The 20,704-nt window shown below is 37.9% G+C and overlaps 1 protein-coding gene across 8 annotated transcripts in view; it reads right to left on the bottom strand.

The window, feature by feature from the left end:
• Window positions 1-20,704, bottom strand: part of RBM33 (RNA binding motif protein 33) — a 123,852-nt gene that overhangs the window by 65,129 nt on the left and 38,019 nt on the right. For 4 of the 8 annotated variants that reach the window (XM_039345666.1, XM_039345659.1, XM_039345661.1 and 1 more), the window contains 6 exons: window positions 17,325-17,360; window positions 16,723-16,928; window positions 15,563-15,821; window positions 13,820-13,878; window positions 2,368-2,518; window positions 1,595-1,917 (listed from right to left, as the gene is read on the bottom strand). In XM_039345666.1, the coding sequence (XP_039201600.1) occupies window positions 1,595-1,917; window positions 2,368-2,518; window positions 13,820-13,878; window positions 15,563-15,821; window positions 16,723-16,928; window positions 17,325-17,360 (1,034 nt within the window). The remainder of the gene's footprint in view (window positions 1-1,594; window positions 1,918-2,367; window positions 2,519-13,819; window positions 13,879-15,562; window positions 15,822-16,722; window positions 16,929-17,324; window positions 17,361-20,704) is intronic. The other 4 variants (XM_039345663.1, XM_039345665.1, XM_039345660.1 and 1 more) reach the window with 2 other exon arrangements.

Genomic DNA, 20,704 nt, shown 5'->3' with positions numbered 1-20,704 from the left:
AAATAACAAATGGAAACTTATCAAGGAAAGCTCCAATCTAGAACTAAGGAGAAATTTCCTGACAGTTAGAATAATTAATCAGTAGAACAACCCGCCTCCAGAAGTTGGTATTCCAACAGTGGAAGTTTTTAAAAAGTGCCTGGACAGCCATTTGTCTGAAATGGTATAGGGTTTCCTACCTGAGCAGGGGGTTGGACTAGATGATCGCCAATCTCCCAACTTTGTTATTCCATCATTCTTACTACCTGTATTGTCTGCTTTAAAGTTTGAATTTCTGTTTTCTCTGACCTACTTTCAATCTTCAAATCCAAAGAGCTGCATAACCCAATTAAAACAACACCCAATTCTAATCTGTGAATTCAGATTAATCGAAGGGCTCTCCTGAATTACACTGGAGCTCTTCCTTTTTGGGATGAAGGTGAAGATCACAGCTAGAATCTGAACATATTCAATTTTAATTAAAAAAAATAGAATCTTTTTTAAAAAATGCTTCAGCAAACAAACTACTCGGAAGTTGGTCTTGTTATCTGAGCTCTCACGGAAGAAATTGAAGCACCAGCAGAGGGAGCTCTAAGTCTTGTAGTGTTCCAGATCTAATATTTATAAATACATGCTTAACAGATACACCACAGAAACTTGTTTTCCGGAAATAGACTTCTGGACCTCTTCTGGAGTAAATCAATTTAGGAAACCATGGAATATGTAACAGAATGTCGTATTACAAACTTCTCTAATCCCATTAGCTCTGTGAACAGCTTCACAAAAATCAACCTTTTTTTAATGTCTTCACTTTTTAAGCATTCTCATGATATAGTTGCAGTTATCCCTTATAAATACAATTAGTGCTGGCCACCGGTGGCTGTGGTGGTAGGGAGAGTAATGCTATCCAGCTTGGCACAGCAGTAAAAAGGCAGGTTTAAATTGCTTCAAACATTAAGTATTTAAGCTCATTTATAAGGAAGCTTCTCTTATAAGCAATGTATGATCTGAGGAAAGACTAAATGTAATAACCTGTAACAGCTTCCCCCCCCTTCAGAAAAAATGGCACACTCCAGATAGCTTTGGACTACAACTCCCAGAATCCCTTTTACAGCACGAGTATGCTAGGCAGGTCAATATCCACAATTTACTTTACCCTTAGCCTGAAATTTGAAAGAAGGGACTGCTTTACATATAAGAGGGTTTGAACGAAGGGGCCAAAAAAAGGCACAGTAAAAAGATTGCTATATTCTCCCAAGTACCAAACAAGAAAGTTGCCATCTTTTTCTTTAAGTGACTGCAGATAGCAGATCTGTATTATTCTCTAAAACAGTGTTTCTCAACCTTGACAATTTTAAGGCATGTGGACTTCAACTCCCAGAATTCCGCAGCCAGCAATGCTGGCTGCGGAATTCTGGGAATTGAAGTCCACATGCCTTAAAATTGTCAAGGTTGAGAAACACTGCTCTAAAATCATATTCCTGCAAAAAGACAAGAAAGGAACACGAGGGAAGAACAAAGGCACTGGAGGACTTACACAGGAGAGTTCGTGTTACAAGGGTCATGGAGACGAGACTCAACAGAGATGAGGAGGGCTGTCCTGATTATTACATACCTGCATGCCGGCTTGGGTGAGAGGGGTTAAGAACGGCTGTCCTGGGACCTGCAGGAAGGACTGCCGTGGGGGAAGAAAGGGGCGTGCGTTGGCTGCTCCAGGCTGGCTGAAATGAAGGATTCCCAGGGGGCCCTGAGGCTGCAGAGTTGGCCTTACCAGCCTTTCTCTTGGAAACAGCGGTTGCTGCCCCTGCTGGCTGAAACCAGGTCCAGGCTGACTGAATGAGAGCTGATTTTGGCTAGGCACAGAGTGCGTGCTGTTAAGAAGGGGTGGGGGTGGTGGGCTCCGCTGTTCAAACAAGTGATGGCCGGGAAATCTCGGTTCTGTCAGAAAGATTTAAAAAAAAAAAAAAGGAGACAGCATGACACCAACTCATCTGCCAAGCAAAATACCAGTTCTGGCCCAACCCCACTGGAAATAAAAGTCTCACAGAGAGTTGCCAATGATTTCTTCCATTAGCCAGTACTCTCTACTCCAACTAGAAGTCACCAATTGTGTAGACAAATCACCCTGTAGTTAGTGCATCACTTCCTGAAAATTTTCTGGTGGTTAAGAATGCATTAACAAGGAAACAACGTACAGAGAAAGGTCTGGGCTACTAACCAGCCTGCTTCAAAGGTATGCATGTAATTGCTAAATGCTGGACTCCAAAACAAAGGAAAACGGGACAAATGATAAGATGTGGCAGATTCTGGCTTCATGGTTTATGCCCAATCCTGTCCCTGAGAATCAAGGAAAGCGTGTCTTCCCACTCGGTAAGACAATGGTCATACCTCCCATGAAGAAAGGTTCCCTCTCCTGTGGAGGTGGGGGAGGAAGAGGGGGTGGAGGTCCTCGCCACTGATCTTGGAGGGAAAGTCGTGGGCCTTGGTTGAAATTGCTAGGAACAGGTCCAGGAGTGTTTTGTTGAAAATCAGGAGGGCCCTACATGAAAAAAAAAACAAAAAAAGGGAGAGAGGGAGACGAGAGAGAAATGAGGCACAATTCCTCTTGTAACATTTCTTCACTAGACCGTTACTTTTAGAAGGAAATGTATAACAGATACATGTTCTAAATCTACACAACCTGCTGTCCTTGCAAGTTTCCATCTTTTGTTATGCCTGTAAACACAGAATCTAAGGACAACGTATTTGCAGGAAACTCAATGTTTTAATAATCACAGCAGCCTGGTAGGAATGCCGTTCCTTTTCAAGCTTACTGAAATCCATACAATTATTGAACTTCTATCCCATTAATTCAAAAGTCTGAATGTCTACTTTAGGCTTCTGACACTTATCTTTTAAAACCATGATATTCTTTGCTATCTATTTAATACAGCCTAAGCAACTAAAAATGAAGCTAGTTTAATTTTCTGGTGTCAAACAATGATCCCTGACTCCCTTCATATACACATGCACACATATATATGAAGTAAAAAAAAAAATGAAGAATAAGGAAGAGAACATTTGACACCTACATTATCCTAAATACCTAAGAGACATTCATTATAAAAAAGATATGGAAAATTAATATAGACATCCTACTCTTCATTTTAAATAAATGGGTTACAAACAGATATTTAGCTATTTCATCATCAGCAAGGGGAGAAACTACTTCAAATTTAACCTCTGTAATGAATTTTCTCCTTGGTACCAACATGATTATACAATGTACTTAAAAAAGCAAAAGCTTTTTGAGACGCAAACACAAATAGGAAGTTACAATTTTGCATTATCGTTCTTCCTAAAATAAAAACTCTTTGCCTGTTTGAATTCCCATTTACATTTTAACTCATACATTACCAAAATTCAAATGTCAAACCTGAACAAAACGGTTGTCCAACTAACTTGCACACCTGCTATTGTAATGCCACACCCTGGATATTACATTGTCTTGTGTTAATGACTGCTTTCTTTGCATATAAATGTGAATGCTTTGATTAATATATTCTAGGATGAGATATGACATGTTAACATCTTAACCAAGCACACTAAAGTAAGTGAGAGTAGCCGTGTTCTTTAACACTGATCTACTACATACAGTATCTGTATCATATCCCTGGATATTTGAGATATGTAATACTACTGTGTGAGCTGCATTAGTTGCCAGAATGTTTCAGGTGCAATTCAAGGTGCTGGTTGTCACCTTTAAAGCCCTTCATGACTTAGAAGAGGGTTTCCTACAGGGATATCTTCTCCCAGGTGTTTAATTCAGTCCAGCAGGTTGGGTCCTGTCACTTAAAGAATGTAAGCTAGCCGGGACTAAGAGACATGTCTTCTCTGTGGTACTTCTTTTCTGCTTTCTGAAATATTCTTCCTGAATGTTATATCTTCAAAGATCAAGATGATCCTGACCTTCTGACCTTTTATAAGGTCCTGAGGACCTGGTTATATGTCCAGGCCCAGGGCTCCAAATATGTTAAGGGCCCTATTTCTTGATTATATTAATATTTGTGGCAACAGTTTTACTCAACGGTCATACATATTTATTTTGTATTGTTTTACAATGTACACCAAAAAGAATCATTGGCCAATGTGGGTGGTTAATTCCCCATAGCGGGTATGAGATTCATACTGAGTAAATTAAGTAGCCATAATTATTACTAAACATTCACGTCTTGTCCTTCATGAACTGGTCTAATCCCAATTTAAAGGAATTTAGCAGTCTGTAAGGATCATAAGTTGTTCTGGATTTTTTCAGAATTGATATACACCCTCTTGGAACATGCTATATCTGCGTCTAATCCCTCAGTTCAATAGCATTACTGTTCACGCAGCAGATTTTTGCTTCAAAGTAATTTTTGTAGTATTACATATGTTCTATGTCATATTCTGTGTATCCCTCAATAGTTACATGTTTCACTTCCCCTTCTGCTCCCATTTTCATGATTTTAGAATGTTAGAAAAAACATTAGAGTGTACAGGATTGTAAATATAGCTATTATCTACCTCTACTTAAACCAACTGCATCTTTTTCTAGCATATGGGAACTTTCACAAAAGGGCTGAACCGGCCTATTAATTGTGTTCCAGTTTATCTCCAACTATTTCACAAAACAAGAGAAGAAAACACATTGTTTTGCCTCAATGTTAAATTTCATTAACCTATAATTTGCTTTCAAATACATTAGCCAATGTTTACTATGCTGCTTTTCTTTAACAAAAACGAGTCCCTGAGCAATCAGTAAATTATAGAAAATTTATTATATTCTAGAAGCTAGAAAAAAGGTGTAAAAATTAGTGATTGCTTAAAATAATTAAAAAGGCACAAGAAGTGTCACATACGTTATTTTTAGGGATGAGGTTTTATAAACTTGTACACCAGTCTTTCCCAATCTAGAGAACTTTAAGATGTGTGGACTTCAACTTCCAGAATTTCCCAAGATTTCCCCACAAATTCTGGAAGTTGAAGAACTTAAGGAATACAGGTTGAGGAACACTGTTCTATGCTTTTACACTACACTACACACACAAACACACACACATAGTATATACACACACACACAAATGTACATAAGATAATGCTAACTATTAACTATTTTTATTCAATTTATATCTTTGAGATTTTCAAATAATATGATGACAAAGGTATTCCTCACTTAGTGCAACTTTTAACTTTTGAGGGATGCATTCAAGATGATTTAATATGTATGCCATATCGCCTTTCAAATAGAATTTGGCCTTGGATGGATTTACCACCTCTAACTTCTGCTTGAAGTTCATTTTAGTCCCAAGGAACTTAACTCTTCTTACTTAGTCAACAGATTTCAATCTAACTGGAAGAGAACCACAGACAAAAGATTATGCTTAAACCTAGTACTCCTGAAGAGATTATTTCCCTTGGGATATGAACGATCAGTTCTTAAGCAAAGGGTTTTAGATATGAAATATCAGAATGAAATAAGCACAATTTCATCCATTATAATTATAGGAAATCAACTCTACCGCTCCACACCTCTCCAAGGTGCCTCAATTTACTCTCTCTTTCTAAATATCACACAATGTTTACACTAGCAATATTTCAGATTTAACAGAATTTCTTACACAAGACAACCTCTGTGATTTCATGGTATTAGTATTGCGGGCTCTTTATTATTATTTTATCTGTTTTCACACCATGCCTTTTCTAGAGACTACACAATGCTATTATGATTCCTGTTAATTACTTTTTTTCCCATGGATACCTTGATGACATATAAATTTCTTTGTGGATCATGATTATGATGTTGTAGAAATTAACTAGATTTTGCCAATTAAAATATTGAAACTACTGAATGAGATACATTAATTTAATTAAGTTTAAATTAAACTTTAGGAGCTTATGGCCTTTTTGTTATAGAAATTAATTTTTGAAAATTCTGGCAAAACACCTGACATACACAAACAGGAGCTCTCCCACAGTTGCAAAATAGAAGAGAAAAAAATAGAAGCACAATATATTCTAACAAGTATTGTTAGGTTAACAGATACACTAAACCAATGGTTCTCAACCTGTGGGTCGGGACCCCATTTGGGGTCGAACGACCATTTCACGGGGGTTGCCAAACAACACAGTCCGCCATTTTTTCCCCCTTTTCCTTAGCTGTGCTACTCCCTTTTATTCTATTGGCTTTTGAAAGCCAATAGAATAGACTCTCTTGAATAGAGTTTAATTCTATTGGCTTTCAAAAGCCAATAGGAATTGTCTAGGCTGTCTCCGCCCTGCTGAGCCCGCCAAAAGTCCCATTCTGCAAACGGTGCTGCACCAGTTGAGTAGTCCTCGATTTATGATCGGTTGAGTAGTCCTCAACTTACGACCGGTTGGGGGTCGCGGCATTAAAAAGGTTGAGAACCACTGCACTAAACAATATAAAAATACAAGCTCTTTTTTTTAATGAACCCCGGCTAAGACTGCATTCAACATCACTCCTTAATACTTAAGAGAATACCAAAGATGCTAAGTTTTCACATTCACAATCACTACTGTACAATAAACGAAAAGAATCAGTATGTTAGATAAAATAGTTGTTTCTCTTTTTTTAATGATCTTAATGCAGCAAATTTCAAGTAGGAGTAATAAAATTAAATCATCTGTTTATAAATCTGAAATGACATTTTAGGGCTATGCTCGTTGGCTTAGAAAAAAGCTTATTTTTGAGATGCAGTCTGTGTTAGCCTTGCATGATTTTATCAGCCAGAAGAACAAGAAGAGGGATGAGAAAAGTTTGAAAGACCCACAGGCCAAGTTTGCTAGCCTCTAAACTTCATTTAAAGAAGTTCAGAGCCTCAGGCCACAAGTGTCTTTTGCCTATTAAAACAGACACTCTTTTCACGATGCCTGACATTCTATAGCATGAACATTTATACAACATATTAAAGTGTTCAAAGAGCTTTGCTCACACCATCTCAGCAACAATAGCATTACCCCACCATTGCACATGGGACAGCTAAGACAAGATATAGAGGTGTGCCTTAGGCTTAGAAAATTTATGGCAGTGGCAAGATAACACTGGAGACATTTTCAGTCTCTTAGCTGTCTCTTTGCCAGAAACTCTTCAAAGTCTGCATGTGACAGCTTTTACTTTCAAACCCTGAAGTTGTGAAATTACTTCTGTCACCTTTATTAAAGAAATGTTAGATGAGTTGTTGCAAGTTTTAAATAGCTTAAATCTATATAAGAACCGTTTTTGCCAAAGAAACCGTCTGATACATATATGTTTTGCAACAGGCACCATCCTAGAAAAGCTTATCACTTCGCTGCAATGGGAAAAGGGATGTGTCCATGGGCCACGCTATAATAGCTTCTGTGATATTTATCAACAGCATTTTTTTTAAAAAAAAGTAAACTCTCCCTCAATGACTATAGCTATCAGAAATTTAAAATATAAAGTCTATATTTTCTAAATGTAATTTACTTTAATTTCTTCAGCTCTGTTATGAAAACATGCAATACAAATTATCAATATCTTTTGGAAGGATAATGTAATCCCCAACTCAAGCTCAGCTCCTGGCAAATTTATAGTCTTTGGGTGTTTGTTTTTTACTTCCTAGTGCAGCTTACAGTTCTGATTTCTGGTAATCTCTACTCATATATTAGCCAGGCTGAATCTGCTTAATTTCTTTGAGGTCAACCAAAGTTGGCTAGATGTTGTAAATTAAGAGAAATATGGTTAACCAATGTCTGTAATAGTAATTATTTAGCATAGCTTATTTCAGCTGTGCATCAAACTAAAGGCATAACATGGGTGTTACTAATTACTTTTGCAAGAATCTGCTCTAACTTCAGCCTAGGGTTGGTCAGGGATCTGATTAGCTTGTTCAGCATTCAGCATAGACAACAATGCAATTATCTGAAAGAATATGAGATAAGGTTACTTTTAATCCTGTCAAAATATTAAACTATTTTGCTTTCCTTTGATCCTCTCAAATATAATCCCTAGTTAAAAAAATTAACATTCTCTCATACACAATTCTCATACAAATTGTACTTTTACTTTTTGGCATCTCTTGTTAATTACATGATATTATCTCTTATAATCTATTCATAAACGTGACAGAACTTTGGCTACCAATAAAAACTTAGCATAAATTGCTTAGTACTATAGTAATATTACATATTAAAGCATAAAGAGGATCTAGCCATTATTATAACACTTATCAGCTCTTCTAAAGGGTCACTCTATGTATTTTTTTCAACTAGACTAATTAAATACTTTAACAATGTCACTGAATCTTTCAATAAATTATACTCTTGTTTCCACATATTTTCACTTATTAATCTCACTTAAAATACAAAGAGATGAGAAACGCCATTGACATTTAGGTATGGATACTCTTGTTAATTCTTATTAAAATGGCATAAATACAAAGAATCAAGGACTACAGTAACCTATGACACTGCTTAAGACTATATCCATTTGTCACAAATGTTAATCCTCTTACTTTAGCAGCCAGTGGATGTTACATTCTTCTCGGGAAATAACCCAGGTTCGATTCAATTAAAATAGGGCAAGTTGTGTGAAAATGGATTGTGCAAATGTTTTCAAAGTAAGTCTTGTTTCACTGTCATGTTTTCAGCAAAGTATTTTTAACATGGTGGTCTTGAATTAAGCCCTTGATGGGGCCTCCACAAAATTAGAGAGCCATTGTGGTGTAATAGCTAAAACTGTTGTACTTCAACTCCACCCTCCATCATGAAAAATCATTGGATGACTTTGGGCCAGTCTCTTAATTCAAACTAGCTCATAGGTTGTGTGGAATGAAACCCTTCATAAGACACTTTAAGCTCCTACTGGTGGGATACAAATCTAATAAGCAAAATAAATACAGAAATTTTGTGCATTATGCAATGGCGGAAAAGAGAGATGGGGGCGACCCAAGGTCTGGAAGTACATATATTTAAAGGAGAATATTTGTAGTTCAGGTTGAAATTAAGGGTCTTTGGTGCTGAGCTTGATTGTTTCTTTGGAGATGTTTCATTACCCAACTAGGTAACATCATCAGTGCCAGAGCAAGCCTTTAAGCTATCCTTTATGAAATAAAAGTACTCTCTAAATATAATTCTAAATTTTGTGGGGGGGGGAATTCCAATGGCTGCTATGCCAAGGCCAAGGATAAACAATTGATCTATGGACAATCTAAATCTACATTACTGGAGCTGCTGCTCTTTTTGGTAACCATCCCATCCACTCAAAGCTGCTCAAGTCTCCTTCCAGTGCCCATTTTCGGGGGAGGGGGGGAATGCTGGATATTACAGCCAGTAAAAGAATTTTCTTCTTGGACTGATGGAATCAGTCTATGCCAGTTTAACAATAATTTATCGTAGATTATTGTCCCTGGATCAAAGAGAGTTATCCCTTTAGAAAGCTGGGGATAGAAAAAGCAGTAACTAGCTAAGTTATAAAACAATAATCAGAATGTTCTATGTTAAGAATTTGGAACTGAGGATATTTGGACCACGGAAGGCAGAGGAAAGGGGTAAAGGTTTTATGACTATCCAGGATTTCTGGACATAGAGAACTGCTATATTCTTATTTGTCAGCATTTAACACTCATCAAGCATTATCTGTCGAAAACACAGTAGACGCCTAGTTTTAGGATCATAGGTGAGCCTGCTCCTGGCTGTATTTGATCATTTAGCTGCATTCAGTATCATCAAACAAAGCATACCTCAGATTGCCCCCAAGAGTTGTGACTAGAGGCACCATCTCTGTTTATAACTCAAAGTACTATTTTCATTCTTAAAAGCTCTATGAAGCTTGCCTCCTAGATGTCTGGAGGACAACCTTTTCTCATTGGAGCCATCCTGTCTGATGTGCTCACCTCAACTGGGAAGGTTATTGTCTCCATTTTCAGAGTGTAAGAAGCATGGTTTTTTTTGGGGGGCGGGGTGTCAGGGAATCTTTCTGTTATGACTTCCAGCTTATGGGATAAGGTTATTGCCGACTTTGGCAGTGTTTCATAAAACAGTTAAAACTAAAGCAACTTAAAGGGGGCCAAAATCTAATCCCACATTTTTAAAAAAAAAATTAACCAATTTTTATACTCTTATTTACTCCCGTTTTAATTGTATTTAATTTTGTTTTGTGTGTATGTTCACAATTGCAGACTGCCACTTATTTTAAGATCGGATAGCATAAAAATTAAGCAAGCAAATATTCAGCAATAATGGGACAAAATGGACACTGATGCTTTCTTCTTTAAAATAACTTTTGAGAACTGATGCTCTCTATTTGATTATAATTTATCCACATATCACTGACTTCAATGCATAAGATCTGTCTCCTTCTGTGACGTCTACACTGCCCCCCTTTTCTTGACCAAGCCGTATACTGAAACTCATTCTGCCTCTTTCCTACAGCCAGAAGGCCCTTGTTTAAAGGGATTAAAGATTAAAGGAAAAGACCTCCCCCCCAAATCTTCTACAAGTAAGAAAGGCACATTATACTCAATTCTACTACTATCCACATGAATTTTTAAGCAAGTATTTTATACATCTATTTGGGGATGTGTATATTTTAAAAATGGGTATTTTTCCTGTTACGGTTTTTTTTTTAAAAAAAAGGTTATTTCCTATGAATGTTCAAATCAAATCAAAAAGTGAACAATCATGGCATTAGCTTGATTTTACCATTTACGAAAGCACCATTGGGGGAGGGGGGGCTGAGGATAGAAAAGAAAAAAAAGCTAGTTCATTTTAGATACTGCCCCTCTCCCCAGCTTAATAAGTGTTATCATCATGTTTAGCTTCTGCTGCTCCTCCGGCAGATGGGAATGCATTGATATGATTAAATTTGATAGTGTGATAATGTATGGAAATAGTGATTAATTAGAAGCTCCCCAGCAAATGGAAGATGTTTGTTATCATGTCACCTGCACTGTAAATTGCATTTCCCTTCTCCCAGCCTGACACTGACACCATAGGCAGGAGGGGTGGAGCCACAGCAGTTGATCTTCTGGATACCAGGAAGAGAAAAACCCTCATTGCTGTTCTATTGTGAAGGTACTAATAATAGGACTATGTAGATAAGTTGTGAAAATGGCAGGTCCTCCTAAAGAGAACTTGCCAGAGATGCTCAGGAAAGCTCAGTTGCACATCTGCAGGGGCTATAATAGGAGGGGGGAAAATGTAATTTGATTCAGCAGTCTCATTCGAACATGATTTGCATGAAATGCTGTGTAAAGCTCTATCCAAGAAACGTCAATCACAAGCACCTGGTATCTTGTATCATGTTAAAAGGAAAGGAAAACGCTTTCCAGGCCAGGTGGAATTTGCCAGTGCGGCTGCACAGTAATAGAGTGAAAATTTCATTTACATTTGCTGCTGTTCTAACAGCACCCGCCACAACAAAAACACAATTGCTATGGCAGCCATGCAGCAGGCTAGAGTTTTTCTCACCCCCCCCCCTCTGCACTTGATGTCTAACATTTAAACCAGGGGTAGTCAACCTGGGCTCTTTTATGACTCGTGGACTTCAATTCCCAGAATTCCTGAGCCAGCTTAGCTGGCTCAGGAATTCTGGGAGTTGAAGTCCACAAGTCATAAGAGAGCCAAGATTGGCTACCCCTGATTTAAATAAATAACCATTACAAGTGTGTAAGCAGCTGTCCTTTATCAAATGATAGGACACTTAATACATATTCACAATGACCATAAATGGTCCATGTATTACATTTTAGAAAGTAAAAACTTCATACATCTTTGCTGTATCTCACAAAAACATTCATCTGAGCCGGGACTGGTGTACTGAGTTGGGTCAAATTATTTAGCTTTCCTGATACATGAAAATGACTCTTCAACCACATTCTGTCCCCATTTTGATAACCAACAGAAGATAACTTGCGATCTACTAGCTAAACTGAGGAGAGGAAATCTAATCAATCATTGTCTGCATTAATCAGTAAGAGTATCTTCCTCAACAAGAAATAATTTGTGCGCATGGCGCAAATTAATTCAGATTTAGGTAGCTATATCTGCAGAAGAGAATTCCACTACCATTTCCCATGCTACAAACCCTCAGACTGATGTTTATCCTGACTTTAAGCAATGGGAATTGTATCCTGATCAGACTCAATTTAGATTTGAGTAACCTGTGGAGGGAGGGAGGGAGGGAGCGAGGGAAGGAAGGAAGGAAGGAAGGAAGGAAGGAAGGAAGGAAGGAAGGAAGGAAGGAAGGATGTTTGGAAATGATCCAGATGTTTGAAAATGATCTAGAGAACTTCTGGCTTGTTTAGTTCTTCTAGTTTTCCTTCACTTTATATATGGAACACTGTAAAATAAAAATCTGATTGGATTCAAGGAATAATGGTTTACCCTTTCCAAATTTAGGTAACAAACTGAGCTATCAAATCAAGATTTGAGAGGAAAAGCACTTTCTGTGACTCACTTTCAAGTATCAAATATACAGGACCTGTATCTCAAATATGTTCATTCTCTAGGAAAAATAAAGACTAGTGTGTAACAATTATGGATGTAAAAGACAATTAATTCTATCAAAATTCACAAATTATGATAACTTATATTTGCTTTTCACAAATAAAACTGCTTGTGCCTTTCTCTACAGATGAACACCCTTAGGCTCCATCTGAGTTTCATTTAGCACTATGCATGAACTCGAAAGGAGAGCCTGGTTTCTTCTAACAAGCACTTCCCAGATCACAAGGGCTGAGAGAATCATAGAGAGCACCATTTATTTACCCTCCTTCTGTGATAAAGCACCTACAAAAAGCAATTAAACAACGTCTACTACCACACTAGAATTCTTCCCAGACTAGAATTCTTCACAATTCTGATTTACTCCTGCAAAATAACAAATACCAAGGATTTGCAGATATTTAGAACAGAAATCACCTCATCACACATACAACAGTTTAATTATTTTTTGAAATTAAAAAGTGGTGTACAGTAAAAAGAGCAATAAAATACACTAGACTTTTGGTTATAATATGATACATTGGTGATAATATCCATGATACATGGATATATTCCCATATTTCTAAAAGATAATTCCCAATTTCTGATTGTTAATCTAATGTGTGAATTATTTATTAGCTTTACCAATGCTAAAAAGGTTCTAGAAATGTGATGTGGAGTCTGGTGAATGAAAGCAACATTACTGAATATTCCTGTTATGTGTCTTGATGCACAGTCTGAAGAAATCATAACTGAAGGAATACAAAGCTGGAGGAAAAACTGGAAAATTTACATACTATAAAAATATGAATGGGAAGAGAAGTGGGAATATTCAGTGACATTGAGAAGCAAATCAACCAAGTGTAGTAGATTAGATAGGGGAAAACACCTGGCCACTCTGTTTGGGACAAAAAAAAAAAAGATATGATAGATACCAGTAGCAAATTAGTTTTGGGTATCAAAGATACAACAAAAGAAAAAATAATAAAATTCTTTACACTTACATTAGAAATATGCAACATTTGATTCCTTTTTATTAAAGAAAAGCAGTTCTATTTATTCTGAAAGGACTCTAATGGATGGATGGAGCCCTTATTATTTTAAACCCAGCCAGTGTGTGCTTTTTTTTAAACTCCCCACTGAAAGTTTTTACAATTAAAACAAAATTAATTCAGGCCTGAAAAATTCATTGACCTTTAAGCTTTTAACAAACAATTTTCTAGCTCACAGATCATTGTCAATATTTGCAAATCCTTAAAATTATATTTCACTGGCACCACTTTTATTTGCCATATTAATATTTCTTTACAAATGTATGCTTATCCATATCAGAGAAGAAGGAACAGCTGCTACTCACAGGAAATCTCTGGGGTCCTACAGCAGGTCTTGGCTGGGTTGGGACTGGCAGCAAGGGCACTAAAAACAAGGAGCACACCTTTTAAATCAATTTGTTTTAGCCAAGACTCCGGGCCATTTTCATATGCAACCACATTCACAGGCAGCTGCCGCCCCATTCTCCCCAACAGCTGCAGGCAGACAAAATGTGTTAACACCATGCAACAGGGCAATTAGGATGCTGATGGCATAGGCTACAAAATTAAACAAGGCATAGGCAATTTGAAATATATTTTTTTCACACTTTGCTGAATGAGGGACAAAATCTTGACAGCACGGTATCAGAGGCATGTCATGATTTTCCAAAATTTCAGATATTACACGAATTTCTATTGGTTAATTCACATTAATTCAATTATGCATTATAGTACTATGTATGCTTACTAGGAAATACAGACTAGTTAAGCTCAGTTACATATATTCCTGAGCAAATATGTTCTATATTGGCTTATTGTTCACAATGTGTGGTACCTCCTAAGATAAGGCAATCAAATGATTTAAATTTTTGCAAATGGAATAAAGGAGAAAAGGGAGTTTAAAACTAAAGAAAAGCAGGTATGAAGAAGTGGCACTGAAATAACTATTCTAGAAATAAACTCTTTCTGCACCACAATTATCTCTCAAGAGACCTTAAGAGACCTTAAACTGGTGCTTCTTACTGTTTTGCTTGATTATAATTTATGAATCATATCTCTGAACTCATTAGACAAAGCTTCAGGCGTTCATTTCTTTCTGTTTCAAAAACAAATCCTCACTAAACCTTTACCCATTGTGCCAGACTATGATATAGTTTTGTTTGGGGTTCAGCATGACAATGTGAACTCTCTGTAAAGAAAATATTTGCTTTATTTTCTGTAACCAGTTACAGAAAAATGGTAGGGAAAACAAATCAAGAATTAAAGAAATAATTATTACAAGCTGCTTTGTCTCTGGAGATTCTCAATAATCCAGGTCAAAGTTGTCCGAGGTTGCTTTTTCCAAAAGGCAACTGGACTTTCCTGGTTTTTTCCTTTGAAAACATTTTGCTTCCCTTCCAAGAACCTTCTTCAGAACTGGAGGAGCTTCTTGAATGAGAAGTGAAATGTTTTCAAAAAAAGGAAGGGGAACCCAGAGAAAGTCCAGTTTTGCCTTTTAGGAAAAAACAGCTTTGGGACAAGTTGTCTTTTAATGATGTCAGTGTAAAAAACACAACTCTTGGTTTAAATTTAAATAAATTTGTTTCATTTTTTTTTTCTCTACAGTTCCAGTTTCCCATCATCTAATTTCAGGGGATGAAGCTAAGGAATTCTACATAGAAATACCTAGTGCTATAAAAATATAGATAACATCAAAAGCCAACCTATACCAAGTAAGACCTTTGATCTACATCAGGCATGTCAAACTCGCGACGTCACGTCACGCAACGTAGCGGAGCTTTTTCGCCATTGCCGGCAATGGGGTGGGTGTGGCTCCGGTATGATGAAACTAGCCCGCGGGCCGGCAGTTTGACACCCCTGATCTACACTGATTAGCATGGTTGATGATGATCAACACAGTAACTCCCTTGGCTTCTGTCTCTTGCTCAGTGGTACCTCCAAAGAGATTCTAAAAAATGAGAAATATTTACATCCAAAAATGTGCTTTAACTTCTAAGCAATAGGCATTTTCACTACATATTGTAGTAATACCCGTAACCTATCCAGACTTTCTTTGAAAAGATTCCTACCTTGAACAGGTGTTACTACAGTTCCTTTGAAGTGTGGATTTATGTGTATGTTTTTTGGCTGCTGGGATGCCACCGAAGGAGAAGTCATCAGTATCCTCGGTGCGTCCACTTGGGATGGCATACGGATTCCTTGGGGGGGGAGGGGTGGTGTATGATGCGAAGTGGGGACAGGGAGCAGACCCTGGAGCTGTTGCTGTGATTGCTGCTGCTGCTGGAAAAGATTCCGAATGGGATGATGAAATAGCCTGTTTGAATGTGTCTGAAATTAAAAACAAAACAATTAACAAATTAATTGGAAAATCTAAAAAAAACTGCCCTATAAAGAATACAGGAGAGGTTTTTTATGGGGTTAAGCAGATTCATGGCTACTGATAATATCTTCATATTCATAGGTTGCCTAGAAACTTCAGTTTTTCTTGGGCAAATAGACAAATGAAAGTGGAGAAACCCAAATTCTTTGGCTATGGGTGGAATGAACGTAAGTTCATCCCTAGATACAACTCAGTACGAGCTTCTCGCACATATGAAGGTACTACAATTCAGCATTCTAAACCATGTTTATCAACAAGATTCCTCTGTTGTCGTGATGGAATTAGGACATGAAAAACTGTTCCCCTTATTTATCATTTTATACCACCATGTCAAGCATGCCCCGTACACAGATATGATCCAAGAGAGGTTTTTGGCACTGCATGTGTTTTGCAGAACTACTAAGAAGTATCAAAAATGGGATCATCACAAATCTTAAAACCAGAGAGCCATTTTAGTGTAGGGGTTAAGGCACCAGTCTAGAAACTGGAAGACTGTGAGTTCTAGCCCCACTTTAGGCTTGAAAGCTGGCTGGGTGCCTTTGGGTCAGTCTCTCAGCCCAACCCACCTCATAGGGTTGTTGTGTTGTTGTGGGAAAAATTGGAGGAGGAAGGAGCATTACACATGCTCACCACCTTGAGTTACTCATAAAGATAATAAAGGTGAGATAAAAATAATACGTAAACAAACAAGCAAAATAAAACAGATTTTTCAGATGATAAATCCCAATTGCCCTGAGTTTAAGAGTCTTCAGAATAAGGCTCTGAACTCATTTAAGCAGTTAAAGCTTAAGGCAGGCCTTCCACCACTTGCATTCCTCCACCCAGCCATCACTTCTGCATTTAGAGTACCATCATAGCTGTCTGCGTTGGTAGCAAAGCAGGCCTGTGATCCTTCATTCTTCCTCTTTCATTGATGTCTCTTCTTGGTTCTCCCAGCCCATGACACATCAATAAGCCTCGTCTTCCTCCTCTTCGGAATCCATACCGCCCATGTTTTAGTTGTCTTTCCCGTTCTTCAAATTCAAGTAATGCTGCTTTGGCTTCTGCAGAAAGTTCTATCAGATGGAAGAAAATATAATTTACTGTTTTGCCAGAAGAATTAAGACCTATGAACTGATAACAATTTCATTACAGTAGCAACGACTGCATGCAGGTAAACATATTCAATTAGCATGGCACATGCTTCAAGAAAATCTATTAACATTTAAAGAACTAATTTGATTGTATCCTTTTAACTTGCAAGTGGAAATGCATATTTGCACTCCAGCAATAAAATTCTTTATTCTCTCAAGAATAATTTTATTAATTTACATTAAATAGTTTTGCTTTAACCTTTCTTTCTCCTACAATAACTTGCAAAAATTCATTAATTAATATAAGAAATATACATATAGTGCAGTATGCTGATTACTAAAATCCTGATAACTTAATTAGGTATTATATCTGATTACCTCTAAAGCTTCTATGCTGCTTCGAATGGACTATTTCTAAATTCAAAACAGCAAGAACAAACAAAATATAAAATAAGACAACATATTATATGGTAGTAAGACAAAATCAGAATACGTATTTGGTGCCTTTATATCTTCAGGACATGCTTCCTAGTCATATCAATATCATCCTTCTATGAAAACTCTTTTTTAAAAAAGCACATTTTCACTAGTGTTCCTAACATAATCAAGGAAGTCTTCTTAAATGTTAAAAGCAGCAGATTCAAAAATATTTCAGAATATATTGATAGTGGCCTATTAAAATAAAGTCTGAGCATTATTCCATTCTAAATACTCCTTGTTTCTTCCTTGTTCCCTTCTCACAAAGATATATAGCAGACATGTCAAACACAAGGCCCGGGGGCTGGATGCGACCCACAAAGTGGTTTCATGTGGTTCACGAAGCTATCCTGGAAACAGTGATGGAATGGCCCCCACTGCCTTGGCCCTGGCCCAGGCCGGCCGGGAGCCAATGTACAATTTTCTGGTGGCCATCTATGCTGAAATGCATTCAGTCTTAGCTCCACAAGGCCGTCTGGAAACAGCGAGGAACCAGCCCCTGCTGTGTTGGTTCCGCCCCTGGGTGCATGCTGGGAAGGTGTCACCCTTTGTGAGGAATGAAGAAATGCACCATTACCTGGAAGTGGCCAGCAAATGGCCCTCGCCTACTTCACATATTCGGCTTGATGGGCTCTGCCCTGGTCCCACCCCCTTCTGCCAGAGACCCTCAGATCTGTCCCACTCTTGCCCAGGTCCCCACAGGCACCCTTGACGCAAATGATGTAGAGCTGGCCATGCCCACCCAGTAGGCCACACCCACTCCAACCACGCCCACCCAGTAGGCTGCACCCACTCTGGCCACACACACACACACACACACACACACACACACACACACACACACACCCGAGGGCAACTGCAATGCTGATGCGGCCCTCAATGAAATTGAGTTTGACACCCCTGATATATAGCATGCCTCTAACTAATGGGTAACTACATAGTGACTATCCTGTGCTTTTTACTTGGAAGTCTTCATGTTATATGGAGAAAGGAAAGATGTTATTACATTTGTAAGACACAATCTGGTAACTGCAGTATTGCTTCTAAACCTTTCTTCACTGGCTCAGTCAGAACCACGTAGTCCATTCTGTCCCTTGACTACAATCTTGAAAAAGAAGGCACAAAATGTTCTTTAAAAATAGCTAATTCAGGCTAAAACTCATACAGAAGGATGTCCAATTTTAAGGAGAATAAGTAATTTACGAGTTTACAAGTTCATCTTGTTACTACTGGCCCTCCTTATCCAGCACATATTCAGAGAACAGAGTATTAGGCCTGGGAAGATGAACTCAAAGGGGCCATGAATACCGTATATGCTGGCGTATTAGGCGACCCGGCGTATAAGATGACCCCTGTCTTTATCGCCAAGCTGCATTCCTAGAACGTCGTCTTATACGCCGGAAACTACCAGTATTTCCGGCGTATAAGACGACTCGGCGTATAAGACGACCCCCATCTTTGCCGCCGAGTTTAGTGCTTCTGGAAGTCGTCTTATACGCCGGCATATACGGTAACTTCCGCTGTTAAAACAGAACTTTATTCTCCAGGTAATAGGAACAACAACTCCAATCCATTCAGTTTGTACAATTCGGTTTTACAGATCAGTGTTCAAAATAGGGTGACATTGAAGAATAACAAACCAGAGTAAAAGAAGGAATGAGAATCCTCCTTAGGGACTGTTACATACACCTAACGGATACCATCAAAATAATTACAGCTTTAACAATAGTAAAATTAGGTCTCAGTTAGACTCAAAAATGGGGGAAGGATGATAAGGGAAGGAAGAAGAGTTTAGGTTCAGGGCAAGTAATTTGTCTTTTCACTTTCACGAACAAATATTTATTCCAATTTTTGGCTATCTTCTGCAGCTTTCATAACTTGGAAAAGGAGTGCCTACAAAACAGCCCCACCCTCCCTGCTATCTAATGGTATCAGAAAAAAAATTAACTGCATAAAAGCGAAATCAATATTCAGAATTCACAAGACCATATGTCATCCTTTATATATACACACAGAAACCTTTTCTGATGCTCAATTTCAGAACATAAATCCTCTAAAAACTTCAGGTAGTCCTTGACTTATGACCATAATAGAGCCAAATCCCACAGTAAGTTGTGCCGGCTGTTAAGTGGTGTTTTTTGCCAAAACTGGAAGCAAACATCAGTTTCCAGCACGAAACATCAGAAATATTGGTCGTGTAATCGTAGGATGCTGAAAACAGCCCTGAATGTAAGTCGGTTGCCGAGAGTCCAAAACATAATTATCTGACTGCAGGGGGAAGAAGTACTGTCTGTATTTTGTAAAATGGGACTCATTTCAGAAGTATTCTATAAAACACAACTTGCTGGCAGAAATTGTGGGTGCTCCAACACTGGAGGTTTTTAAGAAGATATTGGATAAACATTTGTTTGAAATATTATAGGGTTTCCTGCTTGAGCAAGGGGTTGGACTAGAACAGTGGTTCTCAACCTTTTTAATGCCGCGACCCCCAACCGGTCGTAAGTCGAGGACTACTCAACTGGTGCAGCACCGTTTGCAGACTGGGGCTTTTGGCGGGCTCAGCAGGGCAGAGACAGCCTGGACAATTCCTATTGGCTTTTGAAAGCCAATAGAATTAGACTCTATTCAAGAGAGTCTATTCTATTGGCTTTCAAAAGCCAATAGAATAAAACGGAGTAGCACAGCTAAGGAAAAGGGGGAAATAATGGCAGACTGCATTGTTTGGCGACCCCCGTGAAATGGTCATTCGATCCCAAATGGGGTCGCGACCCACAGGTTGAGAACCACTGGACTAGAAGATCTCCAAGGTCCCTTCCAACTCTGTTATTCTGTTAAAAGAATCATGTTATCCTTTTTTTGTATATGATTCTTTCAATTTTTGTCCCTAAAGAACCTATTTCATGTTTTTACTTACCTGCTTTAAAATGCTTTCAACTCAAAGGATTTTCCTTTTAATTTTAAAAAAAGCAGCATTTAAGACACAATTCTGCTGCGTTCATAAGAAAAAATGTTAAACATATTTTTACCAACACATATCCAATCTTTACTGCAGAATTCTTTCACACACAGCTAATGCAGTGAATCAGCAATTATTTCTCTAGTCCTTCCAAGTGTCAAAATTAATTTGGCTACCCTTGATAATAAAATGGTTTCAAATGCCATCTTTAATCAGCAAGTAAGGATGCTTTCCTCCAATAGAGACAACCTGTCACGAAAGGTCACCAAAAAGTGACAGAAAGGAAATTACGTTTGGAATTTCAACTAAAATATTAATTTCTGTT

The sequence above is a fragment of the Crotalus tigris genome, unplaced genomic scaffold (genome assembly GCF_016545835.1).
Source record: "Crotalus tigris isolate CLP2741 ecotype Arizona unplaced genomic scaffold, ASM1654583v1 scf7180000017969.2108049, whole genome shotgun sequence".
Taxonomy (NCBI): Eukaryota; Metazoa; Chordata; class Lepidosauria; order Squamata; family Viperidae; genus Crotalus; species Crotalus tigris.
The sequence above is the reverse complement of the archived record's forward strand: the minus strand, read 5'-3'. Positions and strand labels throughout refer to the sequence as shown.